Here is a 16134-nt window from a genome sequence, read left to right as displayed (position 1 = left end):
ATAGTTGGGGGGTTGAGCTGAGCCTCTCTGTACTCTGTATTCTGTATTCTGTTTCTCACCTGTGGTATCGTCTGCCAATCACACAGGACCCACAGCCTTATGCATAACATGCCTTATGGCTTATTTTCCTCTAAATGGGGTTATATTCAAAAATGAAAAATTAAATCTAAAAATTATCTTTATAAAATATATATAAATGATATATAAATTATATATGATAAATTATAATATTAAGATTAAGATTATAATATAATATTAAGAGACTAAGGCCATGAACACAGCTTCATTTATAGGTAATAAATCCAGCTGTTTTGTCATAGACTTAAATACAATCTAAATCCTTTTCACAAGCAGTTGAGTATCTCCTCAGTCGTGGTTCAGAATAGGCTCTGAAGAAGTAGTTGGTTTTGACTTTGAATACTTGAAAAATGTGAGCGGGGGGCCATGCTAGCACCTTACAGACACCTTGTAAAGTCTTCTGTGTAATACTGTTTTTTATTTACTTTTCAGACATCCTGCAAGGCAGTTTGTAAAGAAGACCGATCCCAAAGAGGAAGCTCTGGCTAAACTCAAAGACAAATCACCACAAAAGGTCAGCATTCTTAAAAATCTGTATTAAGCTTGACTTTGTCACTCTGGATCTGTAAAGAGTTTAAACTTAAGGAAGGAAGTTTTCCTTTAAATCCAAACACAACAAAGAGCAAAAAGTGAAGCAGAATCAACACTTTTTGAAGCCTATGTATCTTTCATTTTGTTTCGTTCACAATTTCCTGTTCCTCCTCTCTATACACAGAAAATGTGGGTGCCTCCTCCACCACCTAAAAGGGATGAATCTGCTCTCACGACCCCTTCATCTTCACCTCCATCCACCAAGGGTCCACGTGTCATTTCCAGCAACATGAAGCAGAAGCAGCGCTCCCTGCAGGACATTTTTGGCTCCCAGCGCAGCCAGCACCCTCCACCTGCTCCCCCTGATTCCCCACCTCCTCCTCCAGAGATGCCACCAAACCTGCAGGAGATCCCAGAACCACCATCCATGGCTCCCCCGTCGCTCAGTGGGTCCCCTTTTCCTGTTGTGTTAATTTTTAAGTTAACAAATACCACTAACCAGAAAACATATTTATGCACCCTTCTTGATTCTTCATGCACTGTTTAGTAACTGAGGCTCTGATGCCAGATGACGACGACATTCAGTCCAAGCTCCATCGCTTCTCTGCTAGTGTTTTCTTCTCCCACACCAAACCACCAGGAAAACTGTTCATGCGAAAAGAAGTAAGAAATAAGTGCATAAATGTACACAAGGGATGTTTACAAGGTCAGTGATTTGTCCACAAAAGCTGACTGCTGATTAGAACCTTACATCCTTCCAATTTATCATTGTGATTTTGGACATGGACACATTGACTCCAACCAACCTCCGTCTTAGCTGAAAATTTGATCATGTATACAAAACAGAATGTCATTAGTGAATACAAATACATATTGCATTCATATGGATTTTGCCTAAAAAGAGTCAGCATGCCTCGATCCACGCCTTCATCGCAGGCCAGTCTGCATTGCATCCAAAACTAGAGTTGGGATTGCAATGAGGTGGAATGGAATGCTGCCAAGACAAGCACCAGCTCAGCAAGCAAAATTACCAAGATACCAATTACCAGATAAAAAGTTTGATGGCAACTTTTTACACCAGCAAAGATAACAACAAAGGAACTACAAAATTTAAACGTATGATTTGTTTTCAGGTGTTCTACCCCAGAGAGATGTTCAACCATCCCTACATCCTCAACCTGCTTTGTGAACAGGTCAGACAACTTAGAGCTGTCTGATGTACTATTGTACTGAGCAAAGAGAAACCCTCACTTCCCTTCCACTCTGATTCAAACTTTGATGTGTAACATTTTCCAGATCATGAGGGACACATACTCTGACAGCTGTGTGAGGATCAGCAGAGAGGAGAGGAGGAAGATGAAAGATTTGCTCGGTGAAGCTCTGCTATATGCTAATAAACACGAATTTCATTCTGAATATGTTTCTTTCCTTCAGCTCTTTCTTAATGTTTACCCCTCCGCACAGCAAATTTCAATGTGGGAACAACCATAAGCACCATCCAGAACGACATCATGAAGAAGAGGATTGTCATGGCTGCTCGAGATAACTGGGAAAACTACTTCAGTCGACTGTTCCCTTTGAAGGTGAGCATAAGGCCTTATGATACTACCATTTTATTGATAGAACACATTTCAAACACAGAAAAAAAAATATCATTTTTTTTTTCATTAATTCATTTTAAAACTGCAAAAAGTGTAAACCAGATTAAAAAAAAATAAAGAATACAGTGAATGAAATACAATTATTGATTAAGTCAAATGCTTCATTACTTAAGTCAGACTGCAGATGCTCCTGGTCAAATACAACTCCACTACAAGTGAAATATGTTCTGATCCCTTCAGGAGTAATAATTAACACAACTAAACTAAACACAACTGATACAGTACCTAGACTAGATTTACCTGAGTCACCACAGAATCAAAAATGAAAGAGGAGGGGGCTGTGATTGGTTTTTCTCTTGTGATGCACACAATTTAGTTTCCACTGCATTTTCAAAATAAAAGAAAGCAAAGTAGAAATACTGGTGTAATATGTGTTTTACAATTTGTGATATGTAATAATTGTTGTAAAAATTGTTGTAAAAGATTGTTTTCACATAAACACTTTGTAACTTTGCAAATGCAACAAAGGAAATCCTGTCACTAACAAACCATTATCTTCATCTCAATGCAACCAGACCCACACAACAGACTCCAACATTCTGCCAACAGAATATCTCTAATTAGGCTTATCCATAAGCAACATCACCTTAAAATCTCCCAATGACTTACTGTATGCTAGTGTAAATTTTAACAATAAATGTAATGAGTACACTTCTTTTGTCTCTTGGAGCAGTGGCAATATAAAGTGTTTCTTCTCTACAGTCTGATCATGGAGATGCTCAGGTGTTAGGTGTATCTCATCGTGGTGTTCATCTCCTGAAGATCATCAAAGCATCAGGCATCAACTCTGAATACCTTCATCAGCTTATTAACTACAGGTAAACAGGCAGCTGCCACAACACTACATAAACTAAACTATAAACAAAATTCCCTCATCCTTAAAGCAAGAAATGAATACCTTCTCATTTAAGTGACATCTTAAATGGAATTTTAAGACAAAATGCTGGATTACCAACTGGACTCCAAAAGCTCCAGTCTCAAGGTGCCAGAAAATTTTTGTATTCTATATTTGTCATTTAATTATTAGAATAAAACCTTTATATATTGTTCAAGATATTCTAGATTAATGTGTGACTGAAATATTTCAAGCCATGTTTTGTTTGTACTACAATTTGTACTATAGACTACTCCTAAGAAGATCAGTTTTTCGTTCTGCTGAGGTGTTATTGAACCCCAGGTGGCTTTTGCGCTGGCCTTTAGCTTTTCTATTTTGTTGGATCCACTGTTTCTCATCTCCTTCCTCCGATACAATAGATTCTCTATGGGGATCAGTTAAGGCTAGTTGCCAGGACACAGTCCACCAAACCACCCATTCACTCTAGATTCTCTATGAGCAGGTGCAAAGTCTTGTTTGAACAGGAAGTAGCCGTCTTCATACTGTAAGGACTGCCAACAGACACAAGCATGAACTCCGTAGCGACAGTGCTAAGCACTATGCTGTGAATTGTAATGAATTGTAACTCAAGCTTGCATTAATGTAGCTTTGCAGAGTTGCTGTCAGTCAAACTCCATGGTACTGACAGAGTAGAGCTGGAATTGACAAGTGAAAACCTGGTGCTGCAGTCCACCAGAGCTCCTCAGATCGCCGCCATGATCCAATTGTTCCTTCAGGAGCTCATCAAGGTAGTTCTTTCTTGATCGTCATGTTTCAAATTAGCTGTTGATGCTATTTTGGCCATGTGTCCCAGGTGCTTGTGTCCAAGCATTAATATTTAGTGGCTGTCTAAACCCCCTGGATGTCTTTCTCTCTGATCTAGGACTCAGGCCATGTTGTTGCCGTGAAAAGTTTTCTGACAGATGACAAGAGTTTGCTCAGTTTCAGCAGGGGTGACATTATCAAACTGCTGCCCATGGAAGGACTACAGACAGGTGAGGTCAACTAACTTACCTTTCTTTGCAATTGCTCATCCCATCAACTCCGGAATTCCATAATGTATTGCTGGCAGAGTGAGGTATTTACTATTTTAGTTTTTGAGATTAGTGGCTCTTTAGAAAATTTCCGAAATTCCTTTTCTACATGTTACTTGATGTGAAGTAAAAGGTGAAATTATGGGGACCTAAACAATTTTCCAAATGGCAAATTTTTTGGGATGGTGGGACTCAACAGCATTTTCACAAAATATGTATCACAAAACGTTTTTTCTCTCCCCCACTAGGCTGGCGTTTCGGTTCCACAGGAGGGCGCTCTGGTCTTTTTCCAGACGAAGTCACTCAGCCATCTGCAGCCCCGGACTACCGCTGTCTGAACATTGACCGAAGAGATAATAGGAGGAAAAGCATGAGGGGCTCTACAAGTTCTAGTTCCTCTAAGGGCCACTTGTCTCCAAGTCTCAGCAGCAGACGCATTGATGCTGATTCAGCACAACCCAGGAGAGAGGACTCGCCCCAGGTCCCACAACTCGGATCAGATTCAGGCTCAATCACTGATGTCCTGTCAATCATGGCTACATTTTCCATGAAGTACTTTAGGTAAGATAGAAAAAAGCTGATTATACTGTTGATTTGCTGAGGTAATGCGGGTTCATATAACACAGCATGGTTAGTTCTGTGGCACTGAACAAATACTGAACTGACTCACTCTGCCAGAATGGGTGCTACAGGTTTGCAGGCCAGTGGAAGGAACTTTGAGGAATTGGTTCAACACACACAGGTAAGGAAGTACAGTCCCTCTGACATAACTTTAGTTGTTGCTACTGTAGCCATTATATACTGTCCTCTGACTGTGACTGTGAAATAAATCCACTGATAACTGTTTAACAGTGGCTGTTAGTTGTTGCATGCAGTAAACGAAATAAGGATATTCTACACCACACATAAACCTCCACGTACCACGAGTACCTTTGTAAAGTGTTTGTAAAGTAAAGCTTGTAAGTGTTTGTAAAGTTGCATTACTATTATCTCTACTTGTACATGAACTTCATAAGAATCCCACTGTGCATGGATATCCAGCTATGATAGTGGGCTCTCACACCTGATGCCACTCCATCCATGCAGAGAGGTTCAAAGATGACTGACATCCAGGAGGGGACCAAGATACCTGCATTGCTGCCAGCAAGAATCCTTGAATAAATTAAACTTAAACAACTGCACTTTGTTTTATTTCTTTCCAGGCCCCCATTCATGAGTCCCTCATTCTCTACCATGATCCTGAAATGAATGATTTATCAGTCCAGTGCTTCATGAGTGAGTTCATCCACACCATACTAATATTCGCTGAGCCGACTGCTTTGTTTTGTGTATTCTCATTCTCCCACCCATGTGCTCCACCAGACTTGATGCAATACATGGGAGATATACCAATGAAGAAGAATAACAGCCAGGCAAACTGCCTGAGCTACATCTTACTGGTCAGTGCTTGTTTACATAGTGTATCTGCAAGATGGACAAAACTCTGAGGCCTTGTCTGTGGATTTTAAAGAAGAGTTTCCTTGTTCTCTTCAGTTAGGGAAGGAAAAGGAGACGTTGAGAGATGAAATCTACTGCCAGGTCATCAAACAGACCACCAACAACCCAAACAAGTAAGTCTGTGGCATGTGATGAATTCCCAACTGCATTTTGCCTCAACATAAGCACAGGAAATAAGATAATTCAACAAATTCTCTAACTTGTTAATACTGATATATTAATACTTACTTAATTATGTAAACTGATTACAATTCCATTTCTGAGTGACTGTGAAAAGAGTAACAGCAACCGCCTGGAACATTTTCTCATGATGTCTCAAACTCATTATTCTCTGATCATTGTGTGTCATCTCCAAAGAACCAGCTGTACCTTGGGATGGCGGCTGCTCAGCCTGGTGACCGGATTCTTTCCCTACTCCAGTACTCTGCAGCCCTATGTCACACATCACCTACAAAACATCTCTCAGGACTACGAGCACGCATACCAAGGTATGATGCAGACAAGACAGAAATTACACACACTGAGTTGGAAATATGTATATACACACACACACACACTTACAAAGATAATCTCTATTTATCTTTAGAGCTGGCAGATGTATGTCAGAAAAACCTTAAGCAAACCCTCATAACTGGCGGACGCCGTAGTCTCCCATCGGACATCGAGATGAAGGCCATTCTGGTAAATTTACAATACACGTATACTGTAATGCACATAACAGCTTATCTCTCATGATGTATTTCATCATCTACATGTTGATGAGTGCATCTTTGTTCCTTTGCAGTCTGGCAAAACCTCACGCCGTGTACCCCTCCAGTTGCCTGGAAGTGTTGAATTCCCTATCAAGATCCGCAGCTTTAGTGTAAGGTTGATTTAAACCTGCTGATCTTTGAAAGAAGGTGCAATCTTGGTGCTTATGATTGACATACCCATGGGTTTATTTCTTATCTTCCTCTAGCTGGTAGGAGATGTGATAAAAGACTTCTGTCAAAACATGGGAATTTCAGATCTCAGTGAAATCAAAGAGTTCTTCATCTTTGCAATTAAAGTCAAAGGTAAATAAGACTGATACCCTTTCTAAGTGATGTAGTAGAGTTAGACTCACAGAAAAGGGAATCACACTTTGGACTTTTTCAGCTCATTTTTTATTACAATGTTGTTATAAACCGATGAAACCAGCCATTTCTAAAAAGCTCATTAGCATATTCCATGTCTCTGCAGCATCAAATCCTAAAATAGTCTGGGTGTACCTCAGGTGCATAACTAAATCATCTGTATAGGTGCTATACCAAAATAATAATAGATAGGTGTATTGACTGCTCTGTTCCTCCTCTTTTAGAAAAGATAGTGCGACCCCTCCATCCTGAGGAGTATGTGTTTGACTTCTTGCTGGATGATAATGCCATCCGCTTGTCCATGAAGAGGGTGATGTGGACGAGTCCCCTGTCCTTCGTGTGTGACCTCTATGTGGATTTCCACTACCAGCAGGTAACAAGAGTTCACAGCAGCTTATCTAAGCACTGGTCCACTTCCCACCTCACTGTTGTCTGTTATCTTTCTGTGTGTAGCTCTTGGGAGACTACCTTAGTTGGCGGCTGATGCTTCCCCTTGTTCCAGGGGGTTCACCGCCAGTCCAGCACTTAGCGGAGCTGTCAGCTCTCCAGCATCTGGCTCATGGACGAGGGAACCCGCCCACAGTGTGAGTCACGCACACTGATCTAAATTAATACTTAATAATCTACCACTACACTACTGACTACAAGGTTGTCAAATTTTGGGGGACTGGTTCACTGTCACAAAGTCTGGCAGAAAAAGGAACACTCACCATCCTCCCAAACTGAAGTGTGTGCATTTATCTCTTAGATTATATCCGGCCAACAAATTGAATCTTAAGAAACTGGATGTTTCGTGTCAAGGGGTGGAACAGCTTAGACAAATCCAAGTCCAGTTGCTTTTGATTCAATTTGTTGGCTAGATTTGACTATGACCAGAATGAATGAGAATATACACAGACTTGGGTATAGATTAAACTGAGGTAAAATTAATATTTGGGGGGGAAAAAAAAAAAGAGCAGAGCCAGGCTCCCAATTTCTTCCAGCCACTGTTCCTTATGCTATTTTCCATTATGCGTCCTACCTCTGATCACTCACCATAATGTTAATATTTGTATTTTGCACATCGACACCTAATATTCATATTTGTCTCTCAGGCAAGAGATAAAGACGTATTTGCCGCCCCAGGACAAGCTCAGCACCGAGGCAGAGGAAATCCATGCACTGTGTTTGCGTCAGATATCAAACATGCAGTCCCTCAGCCCTCAGAACGCCAAAATACGGTTCATTGGTTGGTAGTTCTTTGTCACTTTGCATCGTCCTACCTCCTCTTTTCCTCCTCCTCTCTCATCCTTTGGTTAACAGATGATGACTGTATTTGTCTCAATCTTTCAGAACACATGACCACACTGCCTTTATTTGGCTTCAACACTTTCCTGGCCCAGAAGCTCAGCCTGCGTAGCACTCCTTCACCTGTTGTTGTCTGCATTGGCCCAGGGGGGATACTGTTTGTACACCCTAAAACACAGGTAACAGCTACACTCTGGTTTCTCACTGCTAACAAATGCTTACAAAATGTTTCTTCATAATAGTTAAACCTTTTCAGGTTCAATTTTTATTTTTGATAAGTCCTTGGGCTGAACTGTGAACTGTTAAAACTTAAATTGCCAGATTATTTTGCACAGTTTTTCAAGTGGTTAGCCTAGACTCTGGTGGGCCTGTGACATAGAGCTCAATTTGTCCCCAAAATACCTCACTGTGGGTAGACAGTAGCCACAGCACAAATAATCACAGGCAGTACGGTATGTGAGGGGTATGGTGTTTTATGCTAAATTTAAGGGAATTAATACGTGTCATTGTCAGATGGGCCAATGTGAGAGGCCACGGCAGGCCTTTCTCCTGGAGGCCAGAAACATTAGCCTGACGGCCTCTGATTTTCTCCTAATTTGTTTTACTAAACAATTTTTCCATAATTTTATTTTGCCATTTATCAATCAGAAACAACAGACAAATACAAAGCTTAAATCTAAAGCACCAAATGGCTGAAAATTTCTCCACCCAGACACCAACTGTTGAAGATCCGGTGGATAACTGAATAAAAATACCCAACAGTCAGCATCAACCATGTGATGATTATTCTTTCCCCTGCAGGAGCAAGTGTTTCTGATTCCTCTCTCAGATGTGCAGTCCATGCAAACCATCCGACCTAAGAAAAATGCCAAAGTGCCATCAGTCGAGATCAATTATGGCAATTCAGCTCATTACTCAAAAGTCACAGTTTATCTCAACCAGGTAAGGATTTACACTCATAATTCATCTTTCCATCCATCATTTGCACACAGAAGTAATGCTAATGAAAAATAGATTTTAATGTTTAGTTTTTCTTTTAGCTTCACTACAGCTAAAAACTGGGATTCTTCTTCTCTCCGTCATGTATATATTCTTCCAATGTTTTCCACCATTTTCACAAAAAACATATGTGAAAGCTTTGGGTTCCCAAATTAAAGTAAATGACTACAAATTATTAGTTTGTGAAGATAGTATGAGTTTGGGTTTAAGACGAAATCTGAAATGCACCAGTCAGGTTGAATTATGCTGGAAGGGTCTGCCCCCGAATCAAACTGAATCTGTTCTGTGTTTCAGGTGAAAGAGCTGACCCACATCCTCGCTCTGATGATCGAAGAGCTGATCAGGCCCTCATCCCGTAGCTCTTTGTCAAGTCATATGTAGACTCATACACACACACATATATATTTTCATTTCATCATGATGATGTAATGGAGACTCTCTCTTTCCACACACACTTAAACACATTGTTAGAGGTTTGTCAATCACTTTACGTTCACTTTATGTAACTGTGTTAATTGTATCACCTCCTGTATCACTGAAGTGAACAGTGGCCACAGCCGTGAAGCTGACCTTCTCCTCAGTGTTGTCTGATAGGAAATTATGTAATACTGATAACAGCATGAGGGATTGGGCTGAATCACCAGCTGCTGTATGAATATCAATGCCTTACAATTACTCCTGTCTTTGTAAAGTTTAATAATCATCATTGGACTTATTGTAATCCTATGTTGTGATATAAGAGAATAATTTATAACTATTAAAGCTATATGTTGATTTTGTTCATCTTACATGTTTTTTTTTTTTTTTTTTTAAGTCGTCTTTAATGAGGGTACAACAAATGTCTGAACTTTCTTTTCCAGCTTTAGGGAAACAAACCCTGTAAACAATGGACCCTGTGTTCTGCTGCTTGACTTGCAAAAAAAGTGAATTGTACACATCAGTGATGTAAAAAACAGACTGTGTTTAAATGAAAAAAAGTTTACCTGGATTTTGAAGATCAAAAGTTGGCCTCACTGATGGAACTATAAGGATGTTGTTTTTTTTTTTTACTTCTACAGTGCATTTGACCCTTATAGTGTGTTCGCATCTGTAGGACCCAACTTTAGAAAATTTATAAAAATTATATACGATTATTATTATTTTTTTCAAACTCAGATTCATTGTCCTTTGCTCATTTTCTGGGAACATTTTCAGACCACAAACTACACCCACCTACACATTTGTACTGCATACGTGCTATTTGGATCCTAATAAAATTAATAACATTGCATACTTTCAGTCTGTCCTCCTATTTGGGCCAGCTGTTAGAGAGCGTGTGTGCGTGTGTGTGCGCGCGCGTGCGTGTGTCAGCGTGAGTTTTGACTTTCTGGCCCTGCCATTCCTGCATGAGGTGGCAACATTGCTGTAAAATTACCAAATACCAACACTGGCTGTTCTCACATTCTTGCACATTTTACTTCATATTCTAATGATGCAAGTTGGGGGCGGGACACAATAAATATAGCTTTGCCAGTGTGGTTTCTAATCACAAGTGCTCAAAATGGCATAAAGATGCTCTATTAGGGGGCCTTGCAATTGATTTTGGAAGTGAGAAAAGCTTTAGATGATGTAGAGGAGAAAGTTTCAGAATGTGAGGATCACATTTCTGAAAATTCAGTCTGACAGTGATTTTGAAGGAGAATGAAATTGAGCATCAGCTAGTTCCAAAACAAAAAGGAGCTACACGACCAGCCTGTCAGCTGCTAGCTCCAGGACCAGAACAAACCCATCAGCAGCTACCAAGTGAAGTAATATGGATGTCAAAAAATAGTTTAATTAAATTGTTTTCTTTAAGAAATGAGCCACCCTGCATGGCTGCCAATCTGATAAAGATACACCCAGGGCCAAAACAAATGGTCATGACTCACGTGCAGTCTTCTTTTGACCTTTTCATCTCAAATTCCCTCCAGAAAATTATTCTGGATAGCACTAATTTAGAAGGTGTGTTTTTGGAGAAAAGTGGAAGTAGATGGAACATGCCTATTTAGTGGTTCTTTTCCTTGCTGGAGTTTTCAGTCCAAGGGGGAATCCACAGAATCACTGTGGGATGCTGAAACTGTCTGACAACTTCTCTGTACAACAATGTCTTTGGGAAACTTCCAGAAAATTCCCAGGATTATCCCCTTCTATGAGCAAAAACACACTAGCTCAAGAGCAGAGAAACAAACTAGCTGCTCTCAGGACAGTGTGGGTTAAGTGGGTTCACCACTTCCCCCCTGTTTATTAACTCCGGGCCTCATGTCAGCACTGATGAGCCACTGATGCCGTTTAGGGGGTACTGCCCTTTATGCAGTATATACCATCTAAACCTGCAAAATAAGGTATAAAGGTCTGTCTTGTCTAGACTTACATGGTATATATTCTGCTTGAGTTGTGTAGACCAACCTGAATGGGTTAAATATTTCTTATGAGGTTCATGACTGAGGTTCAATTGCTTTATGTAAAAATTTGTTGTTGATTTTTTTCACTCATCTTGATTAAAATTTAGCACTTTAATTCATAAATGTGATCTCAGAAAAATTGTAAAAATTACAAATATGAACCATATACGGTGTCCATATTGCTTGTAATGGGGATGAAGTAAACATCTGAGTATGTTAATATAAAATAGATTGTTTTGTTTCAAACCTAAAAATACAGTGGGTCCAATCACACTGGGCAAGGGTGGGATACACCCTGGACAGGTTGCCATTCCCTTGCAGGGCCAACACATACAGATACAGACAGAGATGAAACACCACTCACATTCAGACCTATTGGGATATGAGTCACCAATCAACTTAAACATGCATGTGTTTGGATGGTGGGAGGAAACTAGAATACCTGGAGGAAACCCAATGGAAGCACAGGGAGAGCATTCATACTCGACACAGAAAGGCTGTGTGGAGTTTGCCCTAAGTGTTTCTTCAACTGTTTATTAATGTACAACTCTGAAACCCTCTATCTATCTGTCTGTGTCTGTCTGTGAATGATGCACAGGGTGTGCAGCAGAGAGCTGTCTGCATAGTCAAACCAGTTCTTTCAGGCTGGTGTTTTTTCAGTCTGTTGATGAAGTGAAAGGGTTTCAGGGCCCCTTGAATGTCCCCACCATCAGACACTTGTGCATTTGCTACTATTTTGACTACAATAGAATCCAATAGGATTTGCATTTCCATTTCCATTTACTCATTTGGCAGATGGTTTTATCCAAAGTGGCATACAATGAGGGACATCAGTGAAGCTTCAGTGCAGTAGGAAGTAGTATTAAGTCCTACATTAAGTAGATGTAGGAAGTAAAAGATCAAGAAGACACTTCAGGGTTAAATAGTGGAGGGGGGCCCTTGGAAACGATTAGTTTCAATGTATTGTTGAAGGTAGAGAGGGATATGCCTCCTCTGACAGACCTTGAACTGAGATTATCTTGTTTATTTGGTGGTGCCAGACCAAGTTTGATGGAGGAACCCAGTGGCCAAGAAGGAGTAGAAGCCAAATAGCTGAAATTGATCATACCCAGAAGTCCCTCTGGCAGCATTGTTGACATGAACCTGATTGAGATGACAATGGGTAGCACTATGCTGATGTGAGCTGTGTGTATTTTTATAGAGATTTGGATTCACTCTAGGCCCGATAGGTACTGCGAAAATATTTACAATTATTGTTTTTATTAATATTTTTCATTTGATTCTCTTTTTACTGCAATAGATAGTTTTTCTGTTCTTATTTTTTCGTGTGCCTTTTACTAGAAATCTAATCAGTGATGTTTGGGTCAGAATGATAATTCGTCTTTATTTCAGGTGCATCTTCTCTTGAATGATTATTTAACATAACGATACCAAAGGCTTCAAATTGCTCCCTCAGGTCTGGAGAAAGCATTATAAATATTACAACATCACATAATGTCTATGGAGTTCCCATGCAGGCCTCATGGTGAGCACTTCTAAAAACAATGTGTTTGGTGTTTCTTTCTTTTTTCTTTTTTTGTTTAGCTTTGTTTTGTCACAGCCACAAAGCTGTCACACCGTGGTGAGGTTGTCTTGTCTGGGCTTACTGTATCTCGTCATTTCCTGTTTTATTTTGAAATGCCTAACTCTCCTCTCGTTTCAGAACACTTGCCCTTCCTCATGTTTCCTGTGTGTCCTCCTGATTACCAATTGTCTCCACCTGTTCCCCATTTTCCCCACAGTTCAAATAGTCTGTCTTCCCCTTGTCTTGTGCCAGTGTGTTGTCGATTCATGTCCCACACCAGTGCTACGTCCATGCCACAGTCCTTGTTTCTTTGTGTAAGCTTTTGGTCCTTGACTGAGTGAATTTTTGTTTGTAATTTCTATACAGAGTTAGCTCTTTTTCCCCATAGCCTTTTTGTTCTTTCCTCTACATGAGTGACTTTTTGTTTGTAAATTCTGTTGGATAGATTAATGTTCATAGCTTTTGTGTTTTCCTCGTTGAGAGTGATTTTGAGTTTTCATAACGTTTTCATAGAATTACCTTAATCCTCCGCTTAGTAGCGTGAGTGAGTTTCTCTTGTTTTAGTAGTCAGGTTTTTCCTCCCTATGGAGCGTTTTTTTTTTTTTTTTGTTGTCCCTCTTTTTTTTTTTTTCCTTGTGACTTCCCTTTAAGTTAATGTTTCATAGCCCTGTTTTCTTTATTCACTTGATTCTGAGATCATTGCTGCCAACAATAAAGTCTGTGACTTACAAAGCCTCTGCTCCTGAGTCCTATCTGAGTCCCGGCCTGACAAAAGCTTCTGCATGCTGAACCTGGGGTCTTTCAGTTTGAAGACATATTCTCTCTGTGCTCTCCAGGTACTCCAGCTTCCTCCCACAGTTCAAACTATGTGCTGAAATGGCCACTTAATTGTCCAGAGTGTACCCAACCCTCACTTAATGTCAGCTAGGAAGGGCAAAAAAGAAAGGTGTATGGATGACTAGGCTCCCATTGTGGAACTTGAGTGGAAGAAAGAGCCCTTGTTGGAAATGAAATTCAACATATAGTCAAGTGGAGTTGATCTTTTTTAGATCTGATCTGATCGGTCCTTGATTTTTTTTTTTTTTAAATGCAGTAATTTGTGTGGATGTAAAGAATAATGTGTGATATGTGTCATGATCAATCCATCCTTTGGGTCACAGCACACAACTAAGGATGTGGCACCTGATGACTCATATTAATGTTTGCTTAAGAATCCGTCATCTCTGGAGAGGTGTACACCAGATCCAGTCAGAGCAGACAGGGATTGATTTCTAAACCCTGTGAAATTACACTGTGGAGGAAACATGAGCCCTGTCTACTGAGTCAGGACTGTCTGCAGGAACACAAGCTGAAGTGCAGAGGAAAGCAGTTCCTTGGGTCAACAGTCACTGAGCCTTATATGTTGCTACAAATATGAAGAGATGAGATAATTGCACTGATATCTGATCTGATGGTTTGGAGAATGTCATCTTGAAAGAAAGAAAAAACCACACCAAGCGACCTGTGGTTGATTTCTTTAAAAACAAGTTTATTTTTCACTCTGCTCAGTTTATGTGAGCTATTGTCATATCTGGGTAAAATACAACTGATGAAGAAGGCCATGAGATTAAATGGCTCTAGAGTGAAGATGTGTTTGTAAAAAGTCAGTGATGAGATGAATGGGGCAGTACTCTGTCAAACCAGTCGAGATGTTCCTTTGTGCCTTCAGCCTTCAGAAAGCACAAAGCCTTGGCACTACACATTCTACTCATACATGTCCAGGACTGCTCTGCACATTTTGTACATTCACATAGAAATTGGCAACTTATTTTCATATTGCACATGTACATAAGTCATTAATAAAATATCTTATCATGAATAAAATCTGAAATAAACCACTTGGAAATTTTTGAATAAAGTTATAAGTAAAAGCTAAGAGTTCTCACTTTCAGCATGACAAAGTCAATAAGTCACGTGGTGAATTGATAAGCAACAAGTGAATCAGCAGGAGGAACTGGAGGTAATGTCCAGAGGACAATTAGGGAACACAAGAGAGGGGGGAACTTTAGGAATAAGGGTGAGATGCTGCAGGATTGATCAACAGGGATTAAACTCTGTTCACCAACAGCATCAGGCCAACTAAGCTGCAGGTGCAGACCATCAGGAAATATTTCTGCAAATGAATCCTCAAAATGGTGGTGTTTTGAACTCTGGACACTCCCTGACCAGCTCCTTCCTGCTCCACTCAGTCCTCACAGGGTGACTTACAAATGAACATTTGACTATCAATATGTTTAATTACCAAGGATGTTGAGCTATTCCTTCAAAGTATCATGGGTAAAGTATGAGGACACGGAGATTAGACTCTGTGTAGACCCGTTGACTTCTTTCATATCAAAGAAGGAAAACTGGCTTTATGAACAGGACCTTCCCATTTCTCCTTACTGGAACTAAGAAGCCTGTTTCTGTACAAACCAAGTGACTCAGATCAAACATCCAAAGGCACTAAAATACACAATGTTAAATGAATATGTTTTGGGGACAAATGCTCAGTTTAAAGTATTTGTGTTTATGTCAAGCAAACTATAGAAGAGTTAAAAGTTAAAGCGCTCTATATCTGTGTCACAGAAAATCGTCCATCCCTCTCTTTCTTTCTCTCTCTCTCTCACTCTCTAACACACACTAAAGTTATAGTCTACTCAAACACTTTTTAACCTGCTCTTACAGCTGGGTGATAGGTTTTGATATTCTAGCACACATTAACATATGGCTTCTGGCTGTTCTTCCTGTGAGTTTGGTATTATGATAAATAAACATTGGTGGAAGATGCTGGATCTGTTATTTCTGCATGAATGGGGTATACCTATTATTAAAAATACCCATACAATTGGTACTTTAACACAAAATCTAATTACGTTTTAGTTAAATTAAATTATTCATTCACTCATTCATCTTCAACCGCTTATCCGTTTCTGGGTCACAGGGGCTTGTTAGATTAATGATAGTTTAATTTACAGGTTACGCGTTTGGAATGAAAAAAATTAACCATACCCATGAAAAAGTAAAGAATTTTCTTGGGACCAGCATATACCTCG

At 39.8% G+C, this 16134-nt stretch overlaps 1 protein-coding gene across 1 annotated transcript in view; it reads left to right on the top strand.

The window, feature by feature from the left end:
* The window catches only part of myo15b (myosin XVB), a 38799-nt gene extending 28482 nt beyond the window's left edge, over positions 1 to 10317 (top strand). The window contains exons 43-66 of the mRNA XM_029528153.1: positions 511 to 592; positions 794 to 1055; positions 1157 to 1272; positions 1743 to 1802; positions 1906 to 1981; positions 2074 to 2192; positions 2973 to 3088; positions 3752 to 3893; positions 4028 to 4139; positions 4427 to 4739; positions 4857 to 4920; positions 5381 to 5453; positions 5541 to 5617; positions 5712 to 5788; positions 6033 to 6163; positions 6262 to 6356; positions 6460 to 6537; positions 6634 to 6730; positions 7015 to 7163; positions 7244 to 7374; positions 7885 to 8018; positions 8123 to 8256; positions 8879 to 9019; positions 9371 to 10317. Coding sequence (XP_029384013.1) covers positions 511 to 592; positions 794 to 1055; positions 1157 to 1272; positions 1743 to 1802; positions 1906 to 1981; positions 2074 to 2192; positions 2973 to 3088; positions 3752 to 3893; positions 4028 to 4139; positions 4427 to 4739; positions 4857 to 4920; positions 5381 to 5453; positions 5541 to 5617; positions 5712 to 5788; positions 6033 to 6163; positions 6262 to 6356; positions 6460 to 6537; positions 6634 to 6730; positions 7015 to 7163; positions 7244 to 7374; positions 7885 to 8018; positions 8123 to 8256; positions 8879 to 9019; positions 9371 to 9457 — 2866 coding nt within the window. The 3' untranslated portion in view covers positions 9458 to 10317. The remainder of the gene's footprint in view (positions 1 to 510; positions 593 to 793; positions 1056 to 1156; positions 1273 to 1742; positions 1803 to 1905; positions 1982 to 2073; positions 2193 to 2972; positions 3089 to 3751; positions 3894 to 4027; positions 4140 to 4426; positions 4740 to 4856; positions 4921 to 5380; positions 5454 to 5540; positions 5618 to 5711; positions 5789 to 6032; positions 6164 to 6261; positions 6357 to 6459; positions 6538 to 6633; positions 6731 to 7014; positions 7164 to 7243; positions 7375 to 7884; positions 8019 to 8122; positions 8257 to 8878; positions 9020 to 9370) is intronic.
* Positions 10318 to 16134: the final 5817 nt, after the last annotated feature.

The sequence above is a fragment of the Echeneis naucrates genome, chromosome 19 (assembly GCF_900963305.1).
Source record: "Echeneis naucrates chromosome 19, fEcheNa1.1, whole genome shotgun sequence".
In the NCBI taxonomy this organism is placed as follows: Eukaryota; Metazoa; Chordata; class Actinopteri; order Carangiformes; family Echeneidae; genus Echeneis; species Echeneis naucrates.
Note: the sequence above shows the minus strand (reverse complement) of the source record. Positions and strands in the feature narration are given on the sequence as shown.